This window comes from Onychostruthus taczanowskii, unplaced genomic scaffold (genome assembly GCF_017590055.1).
Source record: "Onychostruthus taczanowskii isolate IOZ18803 unplaced genomic scaffold, ASM1759005v1 scaffold62, whole genome shotgun sequence".
Classification (NCBI taxonomy): Eukaryota; Metazoa; Chordata; class Aves; order Passeriformes; family Passeridae; genus Onychostruthus; species Onychostruthus taczanowskii.
In genome coordinates this window covers 2,818,936-2,844,680 of record NW_024503901.1, presented here as the reverse complement: position 1 = coordinate 2,844,680, position 25,745 = coordinate 2,818,936, and the positions used below count along the sequence as shown (strand labels likewise).

At 40.0% G+C, this 25,745-nt stretch overlaps 1 protein-coding gene across 6 annotated transcripts in view; it reads left to right on the top strand.

Annotated features, from left to right (window-relative positions):
- The window catches only part of TBC1D4 (TBC1 domain family member 4), a 111,090-nt gene that overhangs the window by 73,829 nt on the left and 11,516 nt on the right, over nt 1-25,745 (top strand). For 4 of the 6 annotated variants that reach the window (XM_041419949.1, XM_041419947.1, XM_041419950.1 and 1 more), the window contains exons 4-15: nt 8-112; nt 2,655-2,787; nt 4,514-4,605; nt 5,377-5,487; nt 6,172-6,291; nt 9,832-9,906; nt 10,878-11,104; nt 12,972-13,121; nt 19,073-19,233; nt 20,178-20,387; nt 23,878-24,036; nt 25,363-25,521. In XM_041419949.1, coding sequence (XP_041275883.1) covers nt 8-112; nt 2,655-2,787; nt 4,514-4,605; nt 5,377-5,487; nt 6,172-6,291; nt 9,832-9,906; nt 10,878-11,104; nt 12,972-13,121; nt 19,073-19,233; nt 20,178-20,387; nt 23,878-24,036; nt 25,363-25,521 — 1,702 coding nt within the window. Of the gene's footprint in view, nt 1-7; nt 113-2,654; nt 2,788-4,513; nt 4,606-5,376; nt 5,488-6,171; nt 6,292-9,831; nt 9,907-10,877; nt 11,105-12,971; nt 13,122-19,072; nt 19,234-20,177; nt 20,388-22,319; nt 22,363-23,877; nt 24,037-25,362; nt 25,522-25,745 lie in introns of those variants that run through there. The other 2 variants (XM_041419948.1, XM_041419952.1) reach the window with 2 other exon arrangements.

Genomic DNA, 25,745 nt, shown 5'->3' with positions numbered 1-25,745 from the left:
CTTTTAGGGTATAAAACACGTTGATCACTTTGGTTTTATTTGCCGAGAATCTGTGGAAACTGGGTTAAGCCAGTATGTTTGCTATGTGTTCCAGTGTGCAAGTGAGTCTCTGGTGAGTATTTATTAATGATCCTAACCATTTCATCAGAGCATTTCCAAGGCATTTCCTGAACAATAGGAGTCTGTTATTCTGCTGTGTCAGCTGAGCCCCAGTGCTCCCATCTGCTCCGGTGCAAGACGTCAGCTGTGCATATGCAAATTTGCAATGGGAAATGCGAACATTCTGTTCATGCACAGCCGTATCCTGCTGCTCTGCTGATGCAGGTATCAGTAACAAATAGATGAATCCATATGGGTGTGTGACTGTGAGCGTATTTGGGCGCTGTATTTGATTGTAACTCTTTCAATTCTAACTGTTGAGAGACTTGGTTCCCCATTAAACATGTAAAGACATGTATTGAATCAGTAACAAAGCTGATCATAAAACCCAAACGTACCCTTCAGGGCAGGGTTTAAACTACTGGCTGATCCTGCATGTGTCTTAAGCCTACATCTGGCTTTAGCTTTTTCCCTGTAGTCTGTTTTGTTCCTCAGGAGAAGAAAATAGCAGCATCTGATCACAGAAGAAGAAAACCATAGTATTCATGGATATATGTAACTATAAAAAAAGTACATTGAACATTATATAAAGTATGTATCAATTAACTGAAGTTCCAGATATCACTGATTTTACTGATAACAGGTAGCTTAATAGTGTGAAATGCATACAGGAGATGATTTTAACTACTCTGTTTATTTGAAGACTGTGACACTTCAAAAGAAGTGGTTTCCTGTTCTGAAACATGTTTCTTTGATGGTGCTGGTAACAGCTGCTAACTCTCTCTCAGATAAACTTAAAAATCACTTTTCTATCTAGCTGAAAATGTAATTTGTTAATCCATTGACTAGCATGAGAGTGAACAGATTTGCATCAATAAAACTTCAAACAGCTAGCAGCTCTGGATGTACCATGGCAGCTGAAGTTGCATTTTTGTCAAAATGGGAGCTTGCTATGAGATCAGCTTTATCATTGTGATAACAGAAAATGTAACATCTGACCTCTTCATAAATCTGACCATGCATAATTCAAAGGCTTAAGTGATGTATAAACCCCCCGTGTATTTATGAACTTCTTTGCTCATTCTAGTACTGATTTGTGTGTGCATGCCCACACTGCAATATGAAATAAACGTTCCTGAGCTACTTTGGGGTGCAATCACTCAGATGGACCCTGGTGGCAGGGCACACCTTTCCAGGTTCTCCACTGCCAGGCAGCCTGTGTTGGGAGGCTTGTGTATATTTGCTGTAAGCCTACTTACAGTTTGTGTTACAGTTCTTATGATTTTAGGATAGCCATAAATCCATATGCTTAGCACTGTTCTGTGGATCTTGCATTGGAGAGGGACTGTAGCCAACTTAAAAAACCTACCAGTCCATGTTGCAAGATGGATATTCTCTGTTCAGTGTTCTGCTTTATTGCTAAGAAGAGAAAGTGCTCAGAAATTATTGGTAATGCTTTAAACTGTGAGGTTTAAAGCAAACAAAACAAACCTACACATACTGGGAGACAAACTAGTTCAAATTTCTTTATTCAGGTTCCTTTTCTACTTTTTTTTTTTGTTTTGTTTTTCTCCCCCAAGTGACAGACCCTCAAAAAAGTCTGTATGTTTTTAATGGTAAATTGCATGGTTTTGTTCTCAGATATTTCAGCTTTCTTCTTCCTTCACATAAAACAAAGCAACAAGCAGTGTAAGGACTTGATTATGAAGTAGAATACTGATTTTGTTCCTAATTTTTTTTCTCAGGCTGCTGTCTCCCTCTTTCCTTGCTAATGCTGAGACTGAGCAAACAGCTTTTAATAAGCACTGTATTCCCCTGAAATACAGAGGGGGAGCTCCAAGTGCTTTGTATGGCAGGTCTGGGAGCATATTTGAATGAATGTGGAGAAATGCTGTGAGCTCAAGCCTTGTTGGATACAAGCTGAGCTTTCCTGGTGCTAGTGTGTGAGAACACAGCACTGCTGAGTTGGGGGGAGCAGCAGAGGGAGGATCAGGGCACACTTCAGGGCAGGCCAGCACTGTTCAAGGTGATTGTGGTGATTGTGATGGAGCGGGTAGGCAGTCTGGCATCCAGCAGAAAAGTGAGCTCCTGTGGGAAGCTCCTGTCTGGCAGTGGGCATGGGTCTGTGGGGGCTGCTGCTAAAATGGTTTAGTGGTGGGATGACAGAGGTTAAGAGGGAATATGTGCACTTTACAGGAGAGACTTGAAGCTAAAGAAATTAATGCTTTTTATTTAGCCAGCATATATATTCAAGGCAAAAATTCTCACTTCCAGCTTCTTAAAATAGTGGGTGCTTTCCCAGTAAACTTGAGTAGCTGCAGTTAGACATCAAAATTACACTGTCTGGCAGAACTTAAAGATGGTGATAATTTACAAAAAAGGCAGAAAGCTGTGAATTCAGCCTTGATCTCTTTAGAAAACAGCAAATGGGTTTGTATGGTTTTGCCTTTTCCTTTAATTGTAAAGCACCTGTCTGAGATGTGATTTATAAATCTGATTTTGTATATATGGCATGTATTTTTGTTTATATACTCTTTTCCCTCCTTCCCATATAGGTTGATGAGGTAATGCTGACCCTGAAGCAAGCCTTTAGCACTGCTGCAGCCCTGCAAAATGCCAAGACACAGATCAAACTGTGTGAGGCCTGCCCTATGCATTCATTGCACAAACTTTGTGAAAGAATTGAAGGTAGCAGCTGAGTTTATCTTCTAATTGTGGTTTGCTGATTTATCTAGAGGAATAACTTAGACAATATAAGAGCAGAGGGAAAAGTATCCCAGTATGCAATTCTTACTGTCACTTTGCATTCTCTGTATGTAGACGGAGAGTTAGCAGTAATGATACTGCAACAGAATATAGTGTTGCTTCTGCTATAAATACATACTTTTTCATCATGTACCTTTCTTAAGCAGAGTAGTAAAACCCACCCATTGACCTTCCATTTGTTTGGATTTTTGGGTTTTTTTTTGTTGCACACTTTCAAAATGACTCATAAAAATACATTTATGACCAAAAAGGATCTTTCTTTCCTGTGTTCCTTCTTTCCTCTATGTGGTTATTTTTTCCTTCTTTGTATTTATTCCTTCACACACTTCAAGATCTAGTTATATTATAGGAAAATAAATTAAGTTAGGAGATTAATACCTAATCAAGAAAATTAAGATAAGACCCTCTGTTCAAATATGAATAGACAAACTTTTGTAGTGTCTCTGGAAGTGAAGTATGCTAGAACATATGCAAAAAGTCTTACAAGATAGAATTTTTTTTAAAAAGCTAGGATCCTGTTTTTATAGTCACTCTGATATGTGTCCTTGCAAAGCATTGTATGCAAAAACAAAACACAAGTATGTTACAAAAAGCAAGTAGTCTTGTATTTTCTGGTGTGGTTATGGTGGTGCTCCATATTTACAGTTCTTCCATTCATTGAAAGTCACTGCTGCCACTTGCTTCCCTCTGGTGGATGAAAAGTGTAAAATCTTAGTGGGGTGAAATTTTTCTAGGATGTGACTTACAGTTTCCATGTTTAACAAAAGGTATTCAGAAGTGGTAAGGCTAAGATGGGAGTTTTCTGTAAATTATGAACTATAGAGGCTGCTGTATAAGGCAGTCTAAGTAATTTGAAAAGGACCCAGTATCAAAATAAAATCTCTCTTGGGGCAACAACTAGAGTACTGTAGTAGTAGCTTCATAAACTTTCTACTTACTGACTGAAAAACTTATTTTAGTGTCCCTTTTTTTAAATCCATCTACTTTGAGTCTAGAAGTTTAGCAAAATCAAACCTAAAGCTGCATGATTTTGAAAAATATATTTTATTTGTTCTCATTGTAATTTTCTATGAATGATATCTACCTCAGATGGAAAAAAATCTTCATCTGGTTCAAGGGGCTTGTTTTCAATCACATTTTTTGTCACTTCCTAGAATTACATCTGTGACAAAATGTGCACTTTGTTGAGTACCAGAAATCCTTTCCTTTATTCTTAATTTTTTTCCTAATTCATAATTTTTCATTTAAAAGCATCTGAAAACTTTCAAGGATTCTATCTATTGATTATCTCTCCTGATCTGTTCCTTTCCTCCTCTTCTCCCATACAGTTGTCAGGCTTCCAGCTGTCAGTGATCTCTTGGCATTAGGACAGAAACCATTGGTGGGGTAGGGAGAACAACCTTTTACACAGGAGCCAGACACGTAGCTGCTGCTGGTTATATTTTTGCTGCTAAAGGAAGGAGACAAAGCCATTGTGAGGTTTAGCAAAACCTCACTTATTTTGTATCGTGTATACGTTGGATATACAACTGTCATACATTTAACTTGTATAAACTCAAAGGCAGGTTTATATCTTCTACTGTCATTTTGCTCAAAAAGTGTTTTGAGAGATCATTTGAGAATCTTTAATGGTCCATTCTTTTCCTAGGACTCTATCCACCAAGAGCCAAACTTGTAATTCAGAGGCATCTGTCATCGCTAACTGACAACGAGCAAGCAGACATTTTTGAACGTGTTCAGGTAGTATCTTAGAAACTGTTCTTCCTAATTTGAAAAAGACCATGATAAAATGGACTAGATATTTTTGCTTTTGGTTTGTTTGGTTTGTTGTGCAGTTGATCTAGAATTTATTATTTTTCCACCAAAAATCATACTGAAATAGCATGCTCCCATTTAAACTTGTGTGTGATACACCGCTGTTTGAAAAGTTTTGTTTGCCAAATTTGCTGAGATACTCTGTGTTCTTATGTAGCCTTTATTTTTTGTTCTGAGCTTAGTTTTTTACCTGTAGACAAGTTTCCCTGCTTGAAAGTGATGCGGGAGTGAGAGCAGGAGGGACATGCAGGTATCAGGAACATGTCCAGCATTTTCAGAATTTGTCTTTTTTGACTTATTTTGGCACAACATTCTGGTGTAAGCTGGTGTACTGTAGTGGATGAAGTATTCAATGATTTCGGCTTCCAAAGGCTGTGCTCCTCTCTGGATTCCTGAAGAATAGAGTGGCTTTGTTTCCTTATGCCACTTAAAGGGCTGTATAGCAACAGGCTTAGAAAACAAAATGTATGGGCATAAGTCTCTCTTCTCTCTACAGCCTGCAACATTTCTCAATTTTTGCACTATCTTGCCCAGGAGTGTGGAGGCACACAGACAGAATTGCAATTCGACATAATAACAGTGCACTCTGGTGTTTGGTGTATCAGTATATTCATTTCAAGGGATACCTACACAGGAAGAAAAAATAAGCAAATCATTACTTGAAAGACAAATTCCTTTCTTTCTTGTTACTGACAGAAAATGAAGCCTGAAAGTGATCAGGAAGAAAATGAACTTGTGATCCTACATCTCCGTCAGCTCTGTGAGACTAAGCAGAAAACGCACATCCACATTGGTGAAGCACCATCGGTAAAGCTTGGTTTTATTATTTAATATTATTTGTTATTACTTTTATATTTTTTATTATTACTCTTCCCCTTCCCAGGCGATTAATATGCTGTTTTAATTACTTATAGGACCACTGCTTGATTTCTTGATGAGTACCTGAGGTTGGGTATTATAATTAAGAAAGGAAAAAAAATCTGATTTGATTTATAGTGGCTTGCCTAAGTTTTATAGGTTGAGGGGACACGACAGGAAGAAAGACAACCGATTAATTTTATGTCTGTATTTCCTTGTAGTGTGAGGATAACTCTTTGTTTTCTTTCCCCTTTGATCTGCACACCCAAGCAATAATATCTAGGAAGAGTAGGAATGAAGAGGGCATTGGTTTTAGTTTAAACTATGAACTTATCTTGCAAAGGAAATGGGCAACAGTACTGTTAAATTGATATGCTTTTACAGTATAGTCTTTCAGATGGAATGTGCCTTTAACTGTGGGTTTGTTTGTTTGGGACACTGTTTTGTTTTTTTGTTTGGGGTTTTTCTTTTTGGAAGGAGGGTAGTGTGTGGTGTTTTGTTTTTTTTTTTTTAATAAGGCCAAGGTATTTTGTTTCTTGTGTAACCTGGTTCAGATCTAGTCTTTGGAAATAGTCTTCACAATTAATAAAAAGGATTGCCAAAGCTGAATGCTGTCCTTGCTCATTTCAACAGGTCATTTCTAACAGTGCAATTCCAGAAGGCACCACCAGTGGTGGCCGGTTTAAACTTGACATACTGAAAAACAAGGCAAAGAAATCCTTCACTAGCTCTCTGGAAAATATCTTCTCAAGGGTAAGTTTAACAACTCATTATCATCAGCTGTCCCAGATGTCCTTGACAGTAAAGACCTATCAGATTTTTCTTTGTTTTGTCCTCAAATGATAAATGCTTAATATCCCTGTTGTGAAATCTGTGAGTTATAGCTGGGTTGACTGTGACTTAACTGTACTAGAAAGTTTACTGTGAGGCCACACATATTGAGGGGGAAAAAGGACAAATTTCTGAATAATGAACATTCATTGTAGGTGGCAATTGAGCTAGCTGAGTATTGTTGCATGTGTTGCTTCAGAATAGAATTCAGTCAGGGTGGTTGCATGATCCCATAAAGAGACGTTATTGGTTTTGCAAAGTGTGAATAAATGTGTGTGCATTTGAGAAATCTCTCTATTCTGAGAAATAATACCTTCCAGCTCATAGCTAAAATTGCTTATGTTAGGCACTAAGAATCTTTAGAAACTAGTGACAAAGTTCCTTTTGCAAGGGGAAAAAGAAGAATTAGTCTTAAAAAGTGAGTTGATATTAATTTTAATGTTCCTAGCCAGATATGATGTGAAATTACAGGTAATCACTGAGACTCTCTTACATTAAGTAGTCTTTTGGCAAAGAAGTCTGAATGGCAAATTTTTCTTAGTGTCCTCTGCTCAGAAGGGTGAGTCAGAGAAGTGGCATATAGAGAAGTGCCTGAAGAAGGCTGTTTGCTTGTGTGTCATTACAGAGGAAATGTGATGAGCTGAGTACAGGATAATTTGGACCAGTGACATTAAGTTCCTTCTACTACTAACTTCAAAATCACTAAATTGCACTTGTCCTGCAGTTTACATGGACATGTCATAAAGTAACCTACAAATGTAGAATGCCATGGTTGTTCCCTGTAAAGGAAACAGAATACTCTTAGCCAGAGAGAATCCTTAGAACTTACAGGTAGGTGTCAATGTGATCTAGGACTGAAACTAGCATTAAACTCTCCTGATCAAATTTGACCTCTCTTTGTAGCAGATTTTACAAGCTAGGAACTTGGTCTGAATGTGGAGAGAGAGAAAGAGGGAGTGACTGTATGTAAAAGAGAGCAAAAGGGTGATGACAGTCAGAAAATTCAGGTAATTCCAACAGTTTGGAATGTCATCAAATGGTGACAGCTACAGTTGTGCCTTTGATGTGTCTGGTTTCTTTTCCACATCTAAGGGACATGTGACTGGCAAGTGATCTAACTCTAGTGGTGGGTCACTAACCCTGTGGTTACTGTGAAAAAAGTCATCACTGAAATAAAGCTTTTACAGCCATGCTGGCACTCCAGTCATGTCAAGGAAAAGTCATTTGGATGAAATACACTGCTTAAATTGAAAAACCTCTGAAGGCAAATTTCTTATAAATAGATCTTAGAGGATTTTTGGTACAGTATGTTTCTTCTCACCAGGGCCACTGAGACATGCTGCATATTATAATATAAGCCCATGATATATTATCAAATGCTGCATATGATAATATAAGCCCATGACTGAATTCAAGAGAAGGGGACACCTGAATCTGAAGTAGAGCCATTTCAAGTTTGCTGTTTATGAAGTGGATTTGTGATTGTGGGAAAGGTAGTCTCATCTTTACCTTGACAGTACAACAGATCAGGAACAGCAGTATGTTGCAGTGAGTCATGATGCACATAGGGGTTCATCCTTGCAGATCCGCCTAAAGGTTACACAATATAAGACCAAGAAAAATTACTTGGAGTGCAGCTCAACCACTAATTATTTGTTTAAAGCAGGTACATACAAGTGTCTCTGTACAGGTGTGCTGTGTCTTGTGTGCATACATGTGATACACAATGACTGTTTCAGTAGTTCTTATTCTTCATCAGGCTATTACAACAAGTCTCACAGATCGTGGTTAATTCTTAAAGGTATTTAAGCACTAAATAATTACTGGTGTAGTGGGTTTTCCTCTCCTGAAGCCAGGTGCAGATGGTATTGATGCAATAGAGCTAGTCGTGCATAAGTTGCAGTCTTTATTTAAAAGTACATTTAGTAACAGAGAGACTAAAAAAGAACTTAAATTAGCTTTTTAAAGTGGCATTCAGTGGCATTTTTAAAGTGGCATTTTTTTAAAGTGGCATTCAGCATCTTTTTGTAGATAAGAATTTTTAAATAAAAGTTAGAAGTCAGTGCAAGCTGGTGAGAGTCTTAGACAGCCTCAATCTTAGAAAAGTTAGAAAGATGTGATAACCAGTATCTAGGAACACTTTTAGTGGTTGGCTTCTTAGCCGGGTAAATAGCATAAAGTGGCATTTTAAGCCACTCACTTATTGCCATAGGAAACATGTTGGTTTCTGTGCCCTGGCTTCACATAGTCCCAGAGGAATGTCACTTCTTCACTTGTTTGTTTTGCTGGACTGATCTTGTTTTTGTGAGACTTGAACCAAAACCAGGCTTCCTAATGAGGTACCTCAGATAAATAAATATAACCTTTCTTTGACCTCTTGAATAGATTTCATCCACTCCATGCTGCACTGACCTCTTCTGTTGTTGTTTCTTAACCAAAAAGTCCTTCTTACAGTGCCAAAAGTAGTGCATTTTCAAAGGTAGTGAGAAACTTCCAACTTATACTTTACTCTTGGTTTTTTTGGAGATTCAGTGAAGCGATGCTTCAGGCAGAGTATTTATTGGTAATGCACTTAAGTGGGATAATGCACTTAAAGGGCACTCTAAGTCTTGAAAATAACTCCCACCAGGAAAAAGTAGGCTAAATAAATTCTGGTGATGTTGACAAAACTTCCCCTGAAGTTGCAAGCATACCAAGAGGAGCCCTGTCTATAGTTTTCCTAATACCTAGGCTATTTTTCTCCTGATAAAGTTTTGAAAGCAACTTGCTTCAGCAGTCAGAAGTGTCCAACAGCAAACCTAACCAGGGAGTTAACATTAGGAGTGAAAGCTAATTAAAAGTGTTGTGGATCTGTTTCCTTTTCTTGTGAAACTAAAAGACTGTTAAAAATTCAGCAAAGATCCTTTAGCATTTCTAGCAAATTTGCATCAGGTTTATCTGCATTATAAATGAAAAGTCTTGCCTGGTGCTATTTGGCTGGATTTTCTGCCAAGAGAGCACTTCTCCCCAGTTTTAGTACTTTTACTCCTTTTGCCTGGGTGGACTTAATTTGTCTGAAATGTTTAGATATGGATAAATTGTATCTCATGGGTCTGTAGTGTGTCAGATGCATCCATCAGGAGCATTGCACAGTACTGAAGTCTGGAGGTTTTTGAACTCAGCTGTTTAAGCCGACTTAGTGATTTTGCCTCAGAAGTGTCAGGAAATACTCACTTGCCTCAAACAAAGGAGTGCAGGGTTAAAACTCCTGGGAGCAAAGCGGGAGAAGATGCAGTTTGGCCAGCTAACGATGTCACTTTTTTGTAAAGCCCAGTGCTTGACCCGTGATCTTTGGTCTAAAGGCAGACATGTCACATGGCCTGAACTGTCCTGTATTCACCTGTGCAGGTGCTGCCATTTTTGCCTAACCTTCAGAAAAAGAGGAAGAAGGCCGGATTAAATTTCTTGCCCTTTTTCTCGCAGGGAGCCAACAGAATGCGAGGCCGCCTGGGAAGCGTGGACAGCTTTGAGCGCTGCAGCAGCCTGGCTTCTGACAGAGTACGTGAGGAGCTCAGCGCCAGCCGGCGCTCTCGCACACCGCTCTCGGTGCAGCGTGAATACGGCAGCCCGCTTTAATTTGAAGGAAGTAGAACAAAGCACATCAACTTACAAAACTCAAAGATGTTTCCACTGGGAGGCAGAGGGTGTAAGAAAGCTGGGGTTTATGTATGCTCGAAGCTTTAATCTGATTGCCAGTCCTTTTTCCCTACACTTCCCTTGCTTTTAGAAAAGCAAAGAATTTCTGGTTTCTGCCTTGTTTTACTGAAGTAATTAAGTAAGGTTCTGTCTCAACAAAAGGAAGTGCTCTGAAGGTGAAGAATCCTTTCTGTAAGTAATAGTTGCTTTAGGGAAGTAAGAATTTTTGACCTAAACCCAGCTGTTGGGGATGCTGTATGGTAGCAAGAGGGCGGAACTCTGTTCACTTTCTTTTTATTTCCTGTTTTTAAAGTTTTACCTCGCATGAGGGTTGGTTGCTGGTTTTCCCAGGAGGTGAAGATTCTGTTATGGTTTTCCTGCTGCAGTTACACATAAACTGGCTGTGTAATAACAGTCTCTCTTCCAGGATGTCGCTGTGACGATACAGGAAGTATGCTCGCGATATGTCGAGGAAACTAGCTAAAAGCAGTTTCCCTAGCCTTTTCCATTCCTGTGTTTTCCTGAAAGAGACAGATGTCTGGTAGCTAGAATGCCAGTCCCTGTGAGAGGATGCCTGGAGTAATTAGTATGTTGTTTGTGTTGCGTACACAGTTGTATTCCTCCCTCCACTTTCACTTTTTGGAAGTAGGACGCTGCTGGTTTGGAGTGAACTCTCAGAGGATGTCTGGTTTGGGTGATAATTAGCATACAATAGGCCATGACCCAGAAGGGGGAGAGGCTTTGGTGCCCCGGTGCTGGCTGCCTGTGGGTTAAGCGAGAGCTCTCATAGGGCACAGAGCCTCAGGCCTTACTCCGCCAGCACTTCCTTTCAGGACACTTCTCCGGGCGATTCCCCGCCAGCGACTCCTCCGGCGTCCCCCGTGTCCTCGGCCTGGCAGACCTTTCCCGAGGAAGGCTCGGACTCCCCTCAGTTCAGGAGGCGCGCACACACCTTCAGCCACCCGCCCAGCAGTGCCAGACGCAGGATCACCTTCCAGAACGGGAGGTCCCAGAGCGCCCGCTCCCCGCTGCTGCGGCAGAACGGTGTGGAGGCGGCCAGGTGAGTCAGGGCACGCCGTGCCACCCACCCGCGGTCCCCTGCCCTCCTCGGGGAGGCTGCAGCAGACAAAGTGCATAAGGAGCTTAGTTCAGGTGGGTTTCTGCACTTCTCCGGGGTTGGTTCGTTCATTTACTCCTTTATTTTCAGCCTGTCTTCTCTGCCTCTGAGTAGTTTGGCACTTTGCAGTAACTTAATAGTCCCTGAATTAGTGGTTCAAGGGAGGCATCAATCCATCAAATTGATGATTTGGCCGGATGCCCACACCAATCTGTTTATTTATTTATTTGTGACCTCTGAGCTGAGCCTTTTTGGCAGTCTTGTTAGTCACCCCTTTTGGAAAAGAGGCTCTCAGTGCTTTAAGTGGCAGAGATGTCAGCCTGAAACTTTTATGCCAGGATGAAAAAGGCACTAACAGCTTCAAATGTCTGTAGCCGTGTTAGTCAAATCTCACAGAAAGTATGTCCAGCATTAAAACTGGTGAGGAATCTTGCAAAAAGACATAAGGATTAAACACATCCACTGAATTCTGAGGCATGTGATTTCCCTATTTGCCTTTCTCCAGAGCTTCCCTCTGTAGCTTCCCTCTGTAACTTCTATCTGCTTCCTTTTTGGAGACTCTCCAGCTATTAACATATGGAACACTGTTCCTTCAGGAGTTCCTTCACTCAGCAGATGTCCCCACAGTTCATTGTGGGCCTCTTTGGTTGTGCCTTCTTTTTCTCTTCTATGCTGGCTACCTGCAGTAAGTGACTATACAAACTCCAAACCCTTTACAAAACTCAGGTCCAGATGAGCTGAATTTTTTGCTGTTGGACGATCACATTCTCCAACCTATTGTCTGTTTCAGTGCTTGGCTGTAGTTCTGTTGTTTGTGAGCTCTTTTTAAAAATGGCTTTAAATGGTAATTTGTCACCTATTTGATGTCTACATTAAAACATCAGCATGAATGCTGCACCAGCTAGTAGAGAAGGGCAACAAATTTTATTCTGTTTTAAGAGAATGGAAGGGAGTGAAGGGTAAGAAAGTAGTCTTTGTTACACTGTGTTTCTAGAGAGATAAATAATGTGTTTTTACTGAGATAAACTTTTTTTCCCACTGACCCTGTTGTATGCAAACAGGAAACCCTGACAGTTCGAAGTGAAGGACTTGCTGACTATATTACTTTGTAATAACTTGTAAGAATTCACTGATTCAGGGGCATCAGCAGATTTTTAGTCAAAACAGTTTGTAGCAGCGTGGTTCTAGGCTGGGATTTTTCATTCTTTCCTTTTGAGGATTAGTCATAAATGTTAAGCAAAAGAAACTGAATTAATTTTTATGTCCTCCCAATACTTGTCACTACTACTAAGTTATGTTTAATTGTGGAGTAGGACCGCCTTTCTTAATTTAATTACTTCACAAAAATTTATCCAGAAGGGCTTCATTTACATAATCTCTACTTCCTAAAATGTTGTTTACAAACACATTAGGAAGTAGAGATTATGTAAATGCAGTAAAAGAAAACTGAAGGGAAAGAAACAATGTGGGTTTTATTATTGGAAGAAGGCTTCTAAGGCTATTTTCTGAATGTTTAAGAGATTCTTCTTTTTTTGAATACGCTTTGGGAATAAATAAAGCTAAAGAAATAAGTGGTCTCCCTGTTCTGCAATGTCATTGAAAAGTTTTTTAATAGAAATCAGCTCTAACAGCAGAATCAATATTCCCAGGGAACCTGCCCGGGAATGCACGTGGTACATTTTATATTCTGGGAAACAAAGTTAAAGTAAGCTCAGATGAGGTATTTGGCCAGTGTCTCTAATCTGGTCGTTTGTTGTTGTCTCCGAATCCGTGCTGACCCATCTGCTGTGTTCTCTTGTTGCCTGCACAGTCCTGTGGTCGGGGTTCGGCGCGCTCTCAGTGAGAGTGAATCTGCGTCACCTGGTCTCCCCTCCTCTCTCTCTGCCCCTTCTTTCCTGAAAACCTTTTACCAGGGCTCAGGAAGGTTGCTGCAGCACTCAGAAAGTGACCTCTCCAAGAGGTGAGAGCGTTGTCTCCTGCCTAGTTCTCCAGTGCCACTAGCTTAACAGCAGGATTCCCAGTGGAATGTAGCACATGGCATCTCTCCCTCTCTGCCTTGTGCTCCTGCATTTCTAACAGACTTCCGTGATGCACATGGGCAAACAGGCTTTTGGATCAAAAAGCCTGTTAAAGCTAGAGGCTTCCATGCTGACATCAAGTAGCTGTCACCTATTTCTGTTGCAGTGTTGCAAATCTGCTGCATTGGTTTGCTACATGAATTGCAGTGGATTTTAGGAGTATGATGCCAATTTAATGCTTTCTCTGCTGAATGCAAACCAGCATGTGTTGCCATGATCACTGGCATGTGAAAATAAGAAAAGAGCAATGTGAAAAGTGTACGGTACTAATGTGGGGTGCCTGTGCATGAGGAAGGGGAAACACTAAGTTTACTGGGTCGATACTAACTGTGAGATGTTTAGAGAGAATTAACAAATAACTTCCAGCTGAAGAGGATTTGGGAAGAAGCAAAGGTATGAAAAATGGCAAAAGACCCCCCAAACCCGCCTCTAATTTGGGTTGCAGTCCAGCTTTGTTTTTGTGTTCCCTTTAGATGGCAGAGTTGATCCAAGCTGAATCAATGCCCAGCTCAGTTTGTGCAGTCAATGGACAACATTAAAACCAGCTTTCTGGGTTTGGGGAATGAAGGATTGAGTATTGTATGAAAACTGTATTTTAATACCAAACTGAAATTTCTGGGATACTGCTTTTGGAATTGGTTATGCAGGCAGTTCAATATGCTGTGTTTCATTATAGTGGAGTTTTGAACGCTTGGCGTGGGGAGATCTTCAAGGGGTAATTCCCAGAAGACCACCATGTTTCTACCTAGGTTTTACAGTTTACACATTTCTGATACCATTTGATCTTTAATTTGTATGGAGACTGGTGAAAATGGGATCTCACCAGCTACAAGTCTTTCTGGGAGCAAGTGGGCCTGAACTGTCATGGTGAGGAAATGGCAATAGCAAAAGCGCACTCTTAGCATCTGGGTTTGTGAAGGAAATGCAGCAGATATAGTCAGAAAGAAGTGCTGAGCGAATACTACTGATGTGATAAGGGTCACTGAGGTAATCCATCACTTCAACTGCCTAGTGGAGAATGAAATATATTGTCCAACAACATATGGACAGGAGCCAAAACTTGCAAATGTATGTTATACCATCAGGTGTGGGAATGAGAGGAAGTTCTGATTTTTTACAGTGTGTCTTTTCTTGTGGGCTTCTTCTTTGGTTCATTGGGGTTTTTTTCCTTTGGTTCTTTTTCTCAGAGAGGACCACCATCTCTTCCAGTAGGATCAGTGTGAGATGTTCTTAGCATTCTCATGTGAGTGTATGATAGGCTGGAATTTAGCACAGTGTGTCAGTGCTTTGCAATCTGCAGACTATAAACTGTTTGACTCTTAGGAACCCTAATTGAAACTTCAATGCATTTTTCAGAATAATCCTGGTTACTATGCATTCATGGAGTGTCCTATTGCACAGCAGAAAAATTCCGTAGAGTCTCACTTCTCTATCACATAGCTTTGAGATTACACATGATGCAGCAGGCAGCTTTTCTTGGTGTTCTGGCTAACTTCAATGTGCAACAGCAGAGACAGTTTCAGTTGGAATTAATTTTAGAAAAATTTTTGAATTGTAGCAGTCAGATGGGCTGATGCAAAGAGTGTGCTATAGAATGGCATGGGATTTTTAGTTGGGTTTTTTTTGTTTTGGTTGTTTCTTTGCTTTCATTTGTTTTTAGGGTTTTTTTACTGAATCACAGAATGGTTGGGGTTGGAAGGGACCATAAAGATCATTTAGTTACAGCCCCTCATACAGTTCCTTTCTTTAAGAAATCAGCAGTATAGTGAATTTTGGCATCGACATAATATTTATAGGTACCTTCAGAATGTTTATATGGCATTGTGAGTATATTTCTCTGGAGAGAAGGCTGGGATGGAAATGGGCTCCACATAATCTTGACTTTTGACAAGTGTGTTGTGTAGCATTGAATAGGATTGCAGATAAGGATTAAAAAAAATCTGGTCAACATAAAGGTAAGCAAGGCTTTTTAATATAAACACAAAAGCAACATTTTAAAAAATGGAACAATCTTCAGTGTAGGTTTGACTAGCCCACAATTACTCTGTTCATTGTGTTTCTGTGCAAGGATAATCTAAGCTGAATTTGAACATATTCCTTTTTTTAAAGTAGCTTTGTGTCTCATGAAAGAAGTAAAATACTTGAGAGTATTCTTTAAATAAAATTGCAGAAAGTACTTATTCAGAATAAAAATATATGACAGGAGTGAGAACCAGTAGAGGGCTGTAAGCTGATAGAAACTTGTTTTTCTTCTTCCCAGGTGGGAGGAATGTTCCATGTAGTAGTTTTACGTATAGGTTTCTGCCAGCTTAAGTGCTGGGAAGTTGAATTCTATACTTGATCTGGGGGATTTTGTACCATCTCAGCCTCCAAATTGTAAAGTAGGTTGCATTCATTCAGTTGCTACTTAGAGCAGTCAAGAAGAGAAGTTGAAATGAAAAAAAATGGGGAAAAATACAAGTCTTGGCATGAGCAACAACAGTATTTATTCACAAGTCATTTGGCTTTCATGGAATCAAGTGCAAAATAATTCAGGTAAGTATTATGTAAAGAGTTCACAAGAAATGGGCGGGGGGTAACATTCTGATTTTTAAATATCAGTCTTTGGGTGCATTTTAAAGAACAGCTGTGGAAGAGATTTAGGTAATTAAAGCCAAGCAATAAGAATATTTGTATCTGACAAATTTTTGGAGATTTCTTCTTTCTTTCCCTTTCATTTTCTTCCCCTGAAGTAGCTATCTCATCTTCATGCTATGCATTACCTGATAGAATAGTGAATGGGTGAAACTGAATTGCAGTTAGGGTGAAAGTAGAGACTGAAATATTTGAGGCATTATTCTGAGTTTACAGCTGTTCACTTTTTATTGTATACAAGCTGATAAATGTGTTTTGGTTTCTATATTAGGTCAGAAGTGTAGGGTAAGTAGCCCTACAGAGAACCATTATTCTCCAAACTGACTCGTGATGCATGTGTCTTAAATACAGAATATTACATTGTTATCTTTTTCCAGTGATTCTTCCATTAGGTGACCTTGCATCATGTTTCCCTTGTAGATGGGAAGATGTCCACCTAAGATGTCTGTGTAGGTGGTAGTGAAAACTCTGCTCTGCTTTTCGGTGGCAATGACTGAGCTCTATTTAAGGAGTTGTTTTTCCTGTTTTGGAGATGCATTGGCTTGGTCTCTCCACTCATATTAATAAACCTCTTCATTTTGTGGGAGCTGATAGCTAATTTTTTTTTTTTCTTTACCCCCACCCTCTTTAGAGAAACTGTTTTTTGCACCAATCTCCAGAATCTTTTCATTTGGGTAGGAGACACTACCATTTTACTCTGACTTCTTCCTTCTTTTGCTCTCTAGGGTATTTTTTTCACCCCTTCAGATCTGATACTAAGCTAGGAGTTGTCTGTCTTGAAATGAGGAAACTCTCTTTGCTCCCTTTCTTCCCTCCCTTTCTAAATCTTGGTGTTTTCCTGGATTAATATGACAAGGTGTGTTTCTAAGCATTGCAAAAGTTTTCCTCTAATCACTTACTGGACAGCTCTTTGAAAGAGAAGGTGATTGATATTAGTTGCTTAAAGTGACAGGGGATTTTTGTGAAGAGAGGATTTAACAAGAGAAATACAGGTCTTCAGAGCAGTAGGATTTGCATGCTTCATGAGGTAGTGTATGTGATTAGTTCATCCCAATGTAAACTCCATGACTCTAATGTTGTAAACAGGTTAGTTTCATACCCTAAAATAGCCATCTTCTTATTCTGACTGTTCTGTGAATTTTGCTACTGTAAATGGAACACTATTCCTGGACTGTCTAGAAGCACAGTAGCTGAACATAGATTTTTGTACATAGCAGTAGAAAAGAGCTTTTCATTCCCTTGTTACGCTGCATCTGTTTAGTAAGCCCTGGAATGACTCAGTTTTTGTGTTATAACATGTGATGCATATGTAGGACTTGAAATAGTAAGAAGTAGCTCTGTTACAGTTATTTATAGAAACATAAGTTAGAATTATACATATCCAAACTCAGTATACCATTTCCAAGAGCTGTTGGGCTGAAATACCTTTGAAAAACAGCACCTACATGTTCAGAATGAGTGTTGCAGTCTAAGTAGTCTGTGTTTGGCTACCACAAGCAGTGGTAACCCATCATCAGAGACACAGAGTTAGACAAAGATTGTCACAGTTGCTGTTTACGTTAGTGCAACACAGGGATCTGCTGGGACCACCTACCGATAGTGTGATGCTATAGGGAGCTGGGCACGATGGTAGCTAAATCAGGAGAGGAGGACAGTTCAGACTATGTGTCATTCAGGGCTCCCAGCTGGTAGAGCTGTTCTTAGAGGAGAGCAGGGGTTGGTGCCTTGTGCTGGTGAGTTTGAAGTCATGGTTATTTCTCTGTCAGGGTGTAGAAGAAGGGTCTGATACCTTGGTATGATAGTGAGTCTGGTTGGTTACTCAGGCTTACAAATATCAGGGAGCTGTTGTAGATCCTTAGCATAGTGACAGCTTTGGTGACCAAAAAGGCCAGGCCTAGCTTGGTGAATTCAGCACATTCATTGAGCACAGAGTTTTAGTTACGAAGTGCTGATCAAGATAGTGTAGCTGGTAGACTGGTGTAGCTGAAAGTTCATAGTCCTCCCTTGCAGATCTCTCCTGTGCAAGCCAGATGTGGAGGGATGGACTCCAGCTGCAAACTGCCATTGCCTGCAACTGTCTTCCCGCTAAAAAATAGTGAACGTGCTGGGCTTTCCTTTCATCTAACTTTTTAGGATCCTTGCACTAAGCATTGAAATTTGTTACAGAATGAAGGTTTACGTGTAGCTACTGTTTTGATACAGCAGTTTTCTCTGTGATAAAGGTGAAGCTGTAGAAACAGCTCCCTCTGTTTGATGCTCCCTTCCTAAAAGCTTGGAATTGTGCCTTGTGCTGTTGATGTTACATGGAAGGAATAGTGGCAGATAATCAACGTGCCTATTGCTATACAATACCTGTGCTAATATGCTACCACAAATGCAAAATTCTGAAATATTTCTGAAATTGGATCAAGTACTTATAAAAGCTAAATATATTTTACTCTGGCAGTGGTCAGTAGAAAGGTGTATTTGGCGTGTTCTTCCTGTAAAGCTTTCCTGTATCCTCTCCTCATTTCTTCCATCAGCATAAGATCATATTAAAATTAGTGTGTAATTATATTTCTACATGGCAGCTGGGGAGAACATCTGCCCTCTGTTTGAAGGGTGTCTGCTCCTACAGCTGGTGAAACATGAGGATGTGTGTCCCCATTTATCCAAGTGAAGCACCCACTTCTTGAAGCTTAGGAAAGAGAATATATGAGAAGGCAGAACATTGTCTCCAATGAAATATTCACCTGTGAGCTCAGCATGGCATTTAAAATGGCCATAAATGGAGTGTTGTGCTCCACTGGAGCACCATCTCTGCTTTTAGGGGTGTTACATCAGATCTCTCCCAGAAGACTGATGTATAGCAAAACAAAACCCATTGATGTCAAAGTTAGAGGTGAAGTATTACCATGTTTCTCTCTTACCTTCTCAAAAAGTTAAGCTTTTATGCTGAGCTTCCAGCTGAGCCCTGTATGAATGCTATGAATGCTTCCTGGTGGTATATAGTGCAAACTTCATAGCACTGTGCTGTAGGAAAACAATTGGGCACTTCAGCCCAAGGTGAAGCTCACACACAGCACGCTTTGCCTTCTTAAGCTTCCCCACAAATGCTCCTGCAGGTTTGGTTATACATTAGACAGAGTTAATGAAGGGGTTTTTTCCCCTACAAGGAATACTGACTTTAAATACCCCATCTGCTTTTTCTTTCCTTCAGTGATGGGGAGGGAAAGAAAAGAACATCAACCTTCTGCAGCAGTGAATCTCTAAATGCTGCGGGGGCCACGCTCACACCTCGCCGCATCTCCTGGCGGCGGAGAATATTCCTGCAGGTAGCTTCACCTATGAATAAATCTCCTTCCAAGATGCAGCATCCAGGTCTGTGTGTGCTTTTAAAGAAAATAAACAAGCAGTTGTTACTTAATACTGTAGTGAACTGCAACGTGTGCCAATGTGAAAGGGAGAAGGGAGTCAGTGTGGTACAATATTCATGCTAGAAACTTGCCAGAGATCAGTTGTGCTCATTTAGCTTTAGACTATTTAGATTTTTGTTGCTTTGAAGAGAGGATTTTGGCATCAAAATCAAATGAATTGCTGCAAACAGCAGCCAAATGAATATGGCTGCAAACAGCAGCCATAGCTGCTGTAGCAAAGGAAATTAAGACAGGTCTCTTACTGTCAAAGATAATATTTTTAACAGTTCGGAGATTTTTACTCTGACCTGTGTACATAATAGGAGTGTTTGGTAAGTTTTATATTTGTCCTCGTAGTGCACATAGCACCTGTTGATTGTTAATAATTCTTACAACTTTAAGCCATTTAAGGTAGAAACTCCTGAAACAGCTGAAATCATGCTATGCATAAAGTCCCATTTGGCAGAACTCAAAACCATAGGCAAATGGAAAGCTCTATATTTAGCGACCACAAAGTGCTGTAGCACTCTCTGTAGTGCAAGTTAGCAGATGGAAAAAGCAGCTTTAATGTAGAACCTGTGGTAAATCATAGCAGTAAACAAGTTCAGTTGTAAAGGAGGCTTTATGGATAAATTTCTTGTGGTAACTGGAAGGAGCTGGCAGGGGAAAGGTTTTAAATACTGGGTGACCCTTTATTTAACTGTATTTAATTTAAATATAGCTTTATTAATGTAAACAAAACACTTAAAAAAATAATTCTCTACTGTTGCACTGCATTTTCTCTGGTTTTGGAATCAGCAAGTCACTGCTGAATGTGAAAGACGGCTATTTTTGTTCTGTTATGACATAGATTTTCATGATATGTCAAACAATCTGAGTTTCCTGTAATAGCTTTCTGATTCTTTGCAGATGGTCATGATGGAAGTGAATTGTTACCTTTATCCCCTCTTGCTCCACCCCTGGAGGAAGACCCTCTTGTTCTAGTATTGCAAAATGAGGATGGTCCAGATAAAACTGGAGAGAGGAAAAACTCAGAAGAGCTACAAAGTCTGTGGAGAAAAGCCATCCATCAACAAATTCTGTTACTTCGAATGGAAAAAGAAAACCAGAAGCTGGAAGGTTAGCTATTTAGAAAATACCCCTAAAAGCTACTGCAGATTCTGCTGCCTGAAGATGAAAATTGTTCTGGTGTTGGGCACCTCAAACAGAGATGTGGTTCTGTAACTTTTTAGTTAACAGTACTAGAAAAAAATCTGTGTTTTCCTAGTGCTGTCTCACAGTCTGCCAGGTTCTCTGTCTACCTGACTTTAAATGAGTAATCTTAGTGACAGAAGAAAGTGATAAATTTTCCTTTTTGGGTGCATGTTAGACAAAGGATGCTACATGTTAGACAAAGTCTGTGTTGTATCTGTCTGAGTTTAGGAGTTCTAATGTGAAGTGGAGTGAGGAGAACAGGTGCTGTGTGAACACTTAGGTATGGTAAACCTTACCCTTTCTATCTCGTTTCAGTCCTTTGCAGCTCATGGCCTTTCTCTCCAGGCTTTTTGTTCTTCATTAACCACATCACAGTGGTAACTTATTAATGCTTGAATCCAAATATGATTTTTGAGCAACTGGCTCTTGAGGTATGTCAGAAAGTTCTGGTTTTTGGAACATGAGCACTGTACACTGAAAAATGAGTGCTATTAGTGAGGGATCTAAAGTTGACCATCCTGATTGTCAACTGCCTCAGCTTCTGGCTAGGACATTTTATTAAGGCTGGTCAAGACTTACACAAATAAAAGATGAGATGCATTGTTTATCCTAGCATATATAATTCTTCAGTATAATAGACATTAAAATAGAGTAACAAGATTTTGGTGCAAGTTGAAAATTCCAAGTGTCCTCTCTACTGCTTCTGCCTGCATCTTCATCTGCTGCCTTCATTTTCTCCTTTATGCTGTATAGCCTATATGGTAGTCTGATTCTTCACACTACCATACCACTTCAAACATAATGATCTTGTTAAGGTCACTTAAATCTTTTTCCTTCTTTAGGCTAGCTTACTGGGAAGGCAGGGAGAGGAAAGAAAAAAGCATCAGGACAGAAGTCTTTCCGTGTCCCTACAAGCATACATCCTTGAATGCATTTCCTACACACGCAGTGTATTTCTTGGTGCTGTTTCTCTCCACAGTTTGTCTCCCTGTTGACACACAGTTCTGTGGAAACTCCTAGATTCATAGGGAACATCTAAAGAGAACTTCAGCCAAAAGCTTAATTTCTTAAACCATTTTAGCAAATAGTCTATTTTTGTGGGGTGAGGAAGCTGGAGATCTGCTGTGGTGACTAATTTAATGTTGTTCCCTCTGATACTTGGAGCTGCTGAGGGATAAACATTTTCCTACCCTGTGTGGCTGAGGATACTGAAAACTGTTAAATCAGTCCAGTTCCTTAAGACTCAGTTACAAGTTGCTTCCATTCTGTATTTCTACAGGTATGTAGAAATCAAGTTCTTCCTACCTGATCATTTGTGGTGAAAACAGGAGTGTTGGCAGTGAAGATGCCAAACTGGCACACATTTGCCAGCCCACATTCTTGGTTTGTGCTCTGAGGAGCATGTCTCCATTCTTGTATTCAGATTCATGAGTGCCCCTGCTGAAACTGGTGCCCTTGCTAGCTAGAATTCATCGTCTTATTTTCAAAGGGTGAAAAGTAAACTGTTCTAAGACCTGTCTCTAGGTTTCCTTCCTGTGGGCTGTTATAACAGGGGCCATTTTATGGACAGGACACGGGCAGAGCTGATACATTCCAAACAAGCATAGGTTTGGGTGGTTCTTTACATCCTAGCCTACAATTAAGTGTACATCTCAGGAAAGGGAAATGTAGTAACAGAAATGCAGAAATGTCTTTACTTGAAGTCAGGTTCCTAGCTGTGAATTTATTGCCTTGTGTATATTAGACTGGTTTAAGACTGGAATTGCTGTGAAACTGTTTCTAGTGGATTTCTGTTAATCATTTGTTGACTTTAATGTACGAAGTATTAATAGAACCTCTTTTCCTATTCCTTTTGCTGTCGAGGAGACTTGAATGCTATTAGTTCTTTATTTTACAGAAGGTAAGTTCTGTCAATTGCACAAACTTGCTTTCTTTTTCATTTCTTTTTTTCCTGAGAAGCTAGAAACTCCTTTTTACAGTAGGTCACCTAGAAATACGAGAGCTGCACAAAGTAGCAGACCACGTAGCAATGATTAGGAAAAATGTTAACAAGGATGGTTGAAAACAATGAAGGATGGGGTAGTAGGGAGGGCACGTGTGATCATCAAGCAAACTTGCTGGCTTTCTCTAGGGCTAACTGCACAGAGTTTGTGGTCACACTGAAATGTGTTACTGCTGTCTTGAATCTGTTGCATGCTGCTTACAAGAGTGGGAATTCTTGGGTGAAATCATAAAGCAGTAGGGCAGCATTTGAAATCGGCCCAGCTGAACCGCAAATTCCTGTGGTAAGACCACACTCCCATTTTTATGGCAGTGCACTGCACCTTGCATAATACCTGCTGCTGCAGGGACCCCTGTCGTCTTGAATGGGTACGATCTCAGAGGTGTAACATCGGGCTTTTGGAAATAATTTGTCATTTTTGGAGGGGGCTAGGCAATGATCATGTGGATTGATCCAATATTGACTCTAGCTGAAGTGAGATGAGTAGGCGAAGGAACAGATGGTCTTGTTTTGCAGGATGTATAAAAATGTGAGCGAGACTTTGCTTTCAACTAGAGAGGATGGTGGAAAAGGGGATACATTTGTAAGAGAAAGGGTGCTTCTGCAAGAAGTAGTGTACACAGGTCTAGGCAAATTTGGGATAAACTCAATTGCAGCTCAGAGGTAATGTTGAATAAAATACCCAGAGATAATTTCTTAGTAATGGAAATGAAAGCTGCTTCTCCATGAAATGCCAGGGTGACAATGCAACTTTTTTTCAGAAGTAGCATAATAAATACTTTGTACCAAGTAGTCCAATGCAACAAAGCTTTTAAGTTTATAACAGCAAGAGTTCTGTTCTTCAGCCCAAATGTGTCTTTCTGGATATGGTTCGTGCTGGTTCATTCTGTTAGCACTAGTCTACCTGATGATGCCAGCTAGCAGTGCCAAGAGCTCTTCTCACTCACTTAAGGGGCATGTAAGAACTGGAATCAGTGTGGCTGACTTCAGTTCAGAAGACTTGCCTAAATCTCTAATACAAACATTCATATGTTTGGGACTTTCCATACTCAAACAGTTGTAATGTTCCATAAAAACAAGAATAAAATGATCAAAGGTGTTTTTGCAGAGCAGGTGCTGTGAGGTTTTGTTGAGTGGGGTTTTTTTGCCCCAAGCTTTAAGAAATATTTTTATGTGCTTCATGAATTGCTAATATTCATGACCCAGTAAGAGAAGTTAAATTTTTATATGCAACATCTTACGACAACTGCCCCCAACTAAGCTATAAACAAAAAGATTCTAGATGTATTTATCACCAGTCAGATTGTTGGATAGACATATCCAACTTGAATGGGGTTTGTGTATTTGTTGTTATCTTGTAATTTTCTGATATTCTGGTTTTCCATGTGCTCTTCCTTTTGTTCTGTGTTCTAGCAAGCAGAGATGAGCTCCAATCAAGAAAAGTAAAACTGGACTATGATGAAGTTGGCACATGTCAGAAAGATGCCATAAATATTTGGGATAAGAAGTTACTAAACTGCAGAGCCAAAATCCGATGTGACATGGAAGATATTCATTCCACTTTAAAAGAAGGTATTTATGTAGGAGGGCTTTTAGCTCTGAAGTCTCAAAATTGTAGTTTTTGTTCCCTTCTGATACCAACAGAAATCAGCAATATGCTTTTTCTGGTAGCAAAAAATGGCCTTCTTTTCGCAAAGGTGCTGCCTTCTCCTGCAGAGCAGAAAATAGTTTCTGCTGTGTCTGCAGCTTGCAATGTCAGCAAAGCAGAAACATGTATAGTCATACTCCTCAAAGTAGCATCTTTTTCCATGTGTCATAACATTCAAGATTGAACTTGGAGCCCCTGCAGCCAATGCTATGACCTTTTGGTTTCTGCTCAGTGGATCCAATTCTGAGTTTCAGATGTTCTGATTTTACTTGCTTACTGAGAAGGCAGGACCATAATGTCTACTCTGGACTCTGCCCAAAACCTAGAGAAATCAGAGAGTCTGGAATATGGTCACTTTGTATTTCATTTCCTGAAGTGAAAGGCTGGGAATTTTGTCTTGAAGCAGATATTCCTGCGGACTAGCTGTAGGCCAAGAGGGTATCCAGAGGTCTTGTTAGTATAATGCAGCTGTAGGGCCTGATGCACTGCTCTGCCCTCTTCCATAGAATCTCATCTCTGTGTTACAGATGCTGAAAAATAATTCAGTGTAATCAGGCTTTGGTACAGAAGGGAAGTTTAAATTGCTACCAAAGTAAATTATTGTAGATATAAAGCAGTTCCTGTTAGTGACCTGCAGAAGTCTGCCAACAAATTATTTACCTTGATACCCTGTTTTCTGCTGTTGGATTGCAGTTCAGAGTTGGGAACAAGGATATGGTTTTTAACTTGTCTTCTTGTTAAATAATTGTTTACCTAGAAGGTATTAGCAGAGTTGACATTTTGACTTTCGAAGGTTGGTTTACAGAGTCAGATATCAAAGAGGGATGTATCTCCCCACATCTATGGACTGACATGGGCCGTCCTTTGCAAAGGGAAAGAGGAGTTGGACTTTTCTGAATTTTACACATGTGAATTTAGTTCAGCTTTCCTAAACAGGTCATTCTACATTCTGAGTGTAGTTGTGCATCTTTTCCTGCTGGAGGCTAACAGCTCAGAAGTGGCAAAGCAAGGGATGTCTGTATCTCAGTTGCCCAGGATACTGCTCAGTGTAATTACCCCTAAGTTTGTAGTTCATGTTTAGTTTGTGGGACTGAGTTGTGGCTACTGAGTGAACACGCTGCAGAGTGGAGTTCACTTTGTAAGGGATGCTCCAGAGTGGTTCAGCCAAAATTATGACAAAGCAAAGTCTTTTGTAGTAGCACTAAAAGCATCCCTCTGCTTAGGCCTCTTGTTTTTTGGCTGACCTGCAGGTGTGCCAAAAAGTCGTCGGGGAGAAATTTGGCAATTTTTGGCTGTGCAGCACCGAGTCAGGCACAGGCTGCCAAACAAGCAGCAGCCTCCTGACATCTCTTACAAAGAACTTCTGAAACAACTGACTGCTCAACAGCATGCCATCCTCGTAGATCTAGGTAAGTCTGTCTGTTCTTTCCCTCTGTTTTGTGGGTCTTTGAGTGAAAAACACACCAGTCATAATAGAAGCTGCTGCTGAAGATAGATGCTGCTCTATGAGCTCCATTTTCTATGTCATCACGATACATTCTGTGTATGCCACTTAGAGTCCTGTAAGCAGATGACTCCTTAGGCTATGCCATTCATATTTATGCCCTTCTGCATCTATCTGAAAAGATAAATC